At 54.6% G+C, this 2,526-nt stretch overlaps 1 protein-coding gene across 1 annotated transcript; it reads left to right on the forward strand.

Annotated features, from left to right (window-relative positions):
* Positions 1 to 282: 282 nt before the first annotated feature.
* LOC100272302 (soluble inorganic pyrophosphatase) lies at positions 283 to 2,058 on the forward strand. The gene is made up of 7 exons (NM_001146788.1): positions 283 to 572; positions 670 to 698; positions 862 to 1,035; positions 1,136 to 1,201; positions 1,285 to 1,405; positions 1,547 to 1,628; positions 1,744 to 2,058. The coding sequence occupies exons 1-7, from the start codon at positions 413 to 415 to the stop codon at positions 1,784 to 1,786; spliced, it is 675 nt and encodes a 224-aa protein (NP_001140260.1). The 5' UTR covers positions 283 to 412; the 3' UTR covers positions 1,787 to 2,058.
* Positions 2,059 to 2,526: the final 468 nt, after the last annotated feature.

Raw genomic sequence — 2,526 nt, forward strand, 5'->3', positions numbered from 1 at the left:
GGAAACAGCTCGCGACTCGGAGCGGTGGCGGTGACGCCATTGACGCGGGAAGCGATGAAGTTTCCAACGCCAGCGCGGCACCGCATCGGCACCGAGACCCACGTGCAGCCTACGCCTCAGTCACGTCGACCAGGCCCCCACCCACACCTCCCCCACCACCACCACACCACGCACTGGCCTCCGGCGCTCGCTCGCTCGCTCCCCTGTCCCCTCTGGCCTCCTCTGCTCTCTCTCTCTATATATATGCGCGCGGGCCGCGGCAATGTTTGCCCCATCCGACCAGCGTTTACTCCTAACTAGTTTGCCGATCGAGCCCGGGCGACGTGAGATACGAGCGGCGTCGACCGGCGCCGGCGAGCCTCCGCAGCCGCAGCCGCCCGATCTGGGTTTTCTTTCGTAGCGGTAGCGGAAGATGAGCCAGGACCAGGAGAACGGAGGCACCAACGGGCAGCACGCCGCCGACGTGATGGAGGTGGAGCCGAAGCGCCGGGCGCCGCGGCTGAACGAGCGCATCCTGTCGTCGCTGTCGCGGAGGTCCGTCGCCGCGCACCCCTGGCACGACCTCGAGATCGGTGAGCCTCTTCCTCTGACTTGTTCGGGTCGAGGAGATAGATATGTAGCGCGCTATAATAACCGACGCCTTCGCCTTCGTTCGTCTCTGCTCTGCAGGTCCTGAAGCTCCGGCCGTCTTCAACGTCGTAAGTATCTGACGAATCCCATTCCCCAGACCCCTCACCCCAGCAAGCAAGCAAGCAAGCAGCCAAAGTTGTTCTCGATCGACATGTGTGAATATGGAGCGTGTCTGACGATCCTTCCGGTGCGCGTCCGTCCGTCCGTTACGTACGTGGTGCCGACGAGCAGGTCGTGGAGATCACCAAGGGGAGCAAGGTGAAGTACGAGCTGGACAAGAAGACGGGGCTCATCAAGGTGGACCGGATCCTCTACTCGTCCGTCGTCTACCCTCACAACTACGGCTTCGTGCCCCGGACGCTCTGCGAGGACAACGACCCCATGGACGTCCTCGTGCTCATGCAGGTCAGCTGACTCGTCCTCGCTGTCCAACCAAGTCGTCTCAGCCTTCATTATTAGCTCGGCCATCTTTTCAATAATTAATAATAACATCTGCATCTAGCAGGAACCCGTCCTTCCCGGCGCCTTCCTCCGCGCCAGGGCCATCGGCCTCATGCCTATGATAGATCAGGTAGGCCGCCCGAGACGGACCAATAATCCCCACTCCCCATATCTAGAGTCTTTTACTTACCAAGCAAAGCGCTGGAATTGCAGGGAGAGAAGGACGACAAGATCATCGCCGTCTGCGCCGACGACCCCGAGTACCGCCACTACAACGACATCAGCGAGCTCTCCCCTCACCGCCTCCAGGAGATCCGCCGCTTCTTCGAAGACTGTACGCGCTTGCTCTCTCTCTACATATATCTCGCTGCTCCGTGATGCTCGCTAGGTTTCCGCGCGGTCCTTGCTGGATCGGACGCTCCTCCCTTCAACTGACCGTGTGGTTGTTTTGTTTCCTGCTCTGGCCAAATTCCAGACAAGAAGAACGAGAACAAGGAGGTGGCCGTCAACGACTTCCTGCCCGCCGCCGCTGCCCGCGAAGCCATCCAGTACTCCATGTAAAGTCGCCCTGCTCATTTATCTCGTGGATGACTTGAAAAAAAACGAGGTTTGGATTCTGGGACTCTGCATTCGTACGTGTTGACATGGATCTTGTTGCTTCTGTACGTGCAGGGACCTGTACGGCCAGTACATCATGCAGACCCTGCGGCGGTAGAGCGTGTCCTACCAGATCCCATGCGAGCTGAGCTGACGCAAGAGCACAGATCGACAGAATCCTTGTGGTCTCGTCTCATGCATGGATAGCCAGGTCACATGGCTTGTCGACGACCATGCATCTCTTCTTCCCAGCGATTTTAGCCTGTATCTTCCCTTATTTATAGTCTTTTGGGTTTGGTGGAATCTGTCCACAGTGTGGTTTGATCTATGTACTCCTCTTCTACATTTCTACCAGAACGAATCGATGAGATTAATAATAATGTTACTACTACCCTGTTGTTTTGTCGACCTACTTGTGGCCTGCACATCTGCATACTGCTGCTGTTGGTCACGGAGTTTCTGCTTTAAAGTTGGGCTGTCGTGCAACTTGGGATGTGCTAGCTGTTAGGGTACTCTACCTTCTCGAATATTTATCGTCAGGATATTTATCATCCGGTAGTTTATTTTTAAACTAATCAGCCACAAATAAAAAAAAGAACGGAGAAACTATTTCTTTCAGTTTTTTCTTATACGGTGTACACGGGCAACAACTACAACTTCAAATGTCAGGGAAGCAACTACTACTACCAACTTCTTAGACTTCTTCAAATGCCAGGGAAGCAACTACTACTATGGCTTGTTCGGTTCCCGTAGAAACATGGGCTCGAACGATTCCTAGCAGGATTATTCGTATAATTATTTATATAAACAGTTGAAACGATTTCTGTACGTAATCCTGAACAAACCAATGTCAGGGGG

This window comes from Zea mays, chromosome 8 (assembly GCF_902167145.1).
Source record: "Zea mays cultivar B73 chromosome 8, Zm-B73-REFERENCE-NAM-5.0, whole genome shotgun sequence".
In the NCBI taxonomy this organism is placed as follows: Eukaryota; Viridiplantae; Streptophyta; class Magnoliopsida; order Poales; family Poaceae; genus Zea; species Zea mays.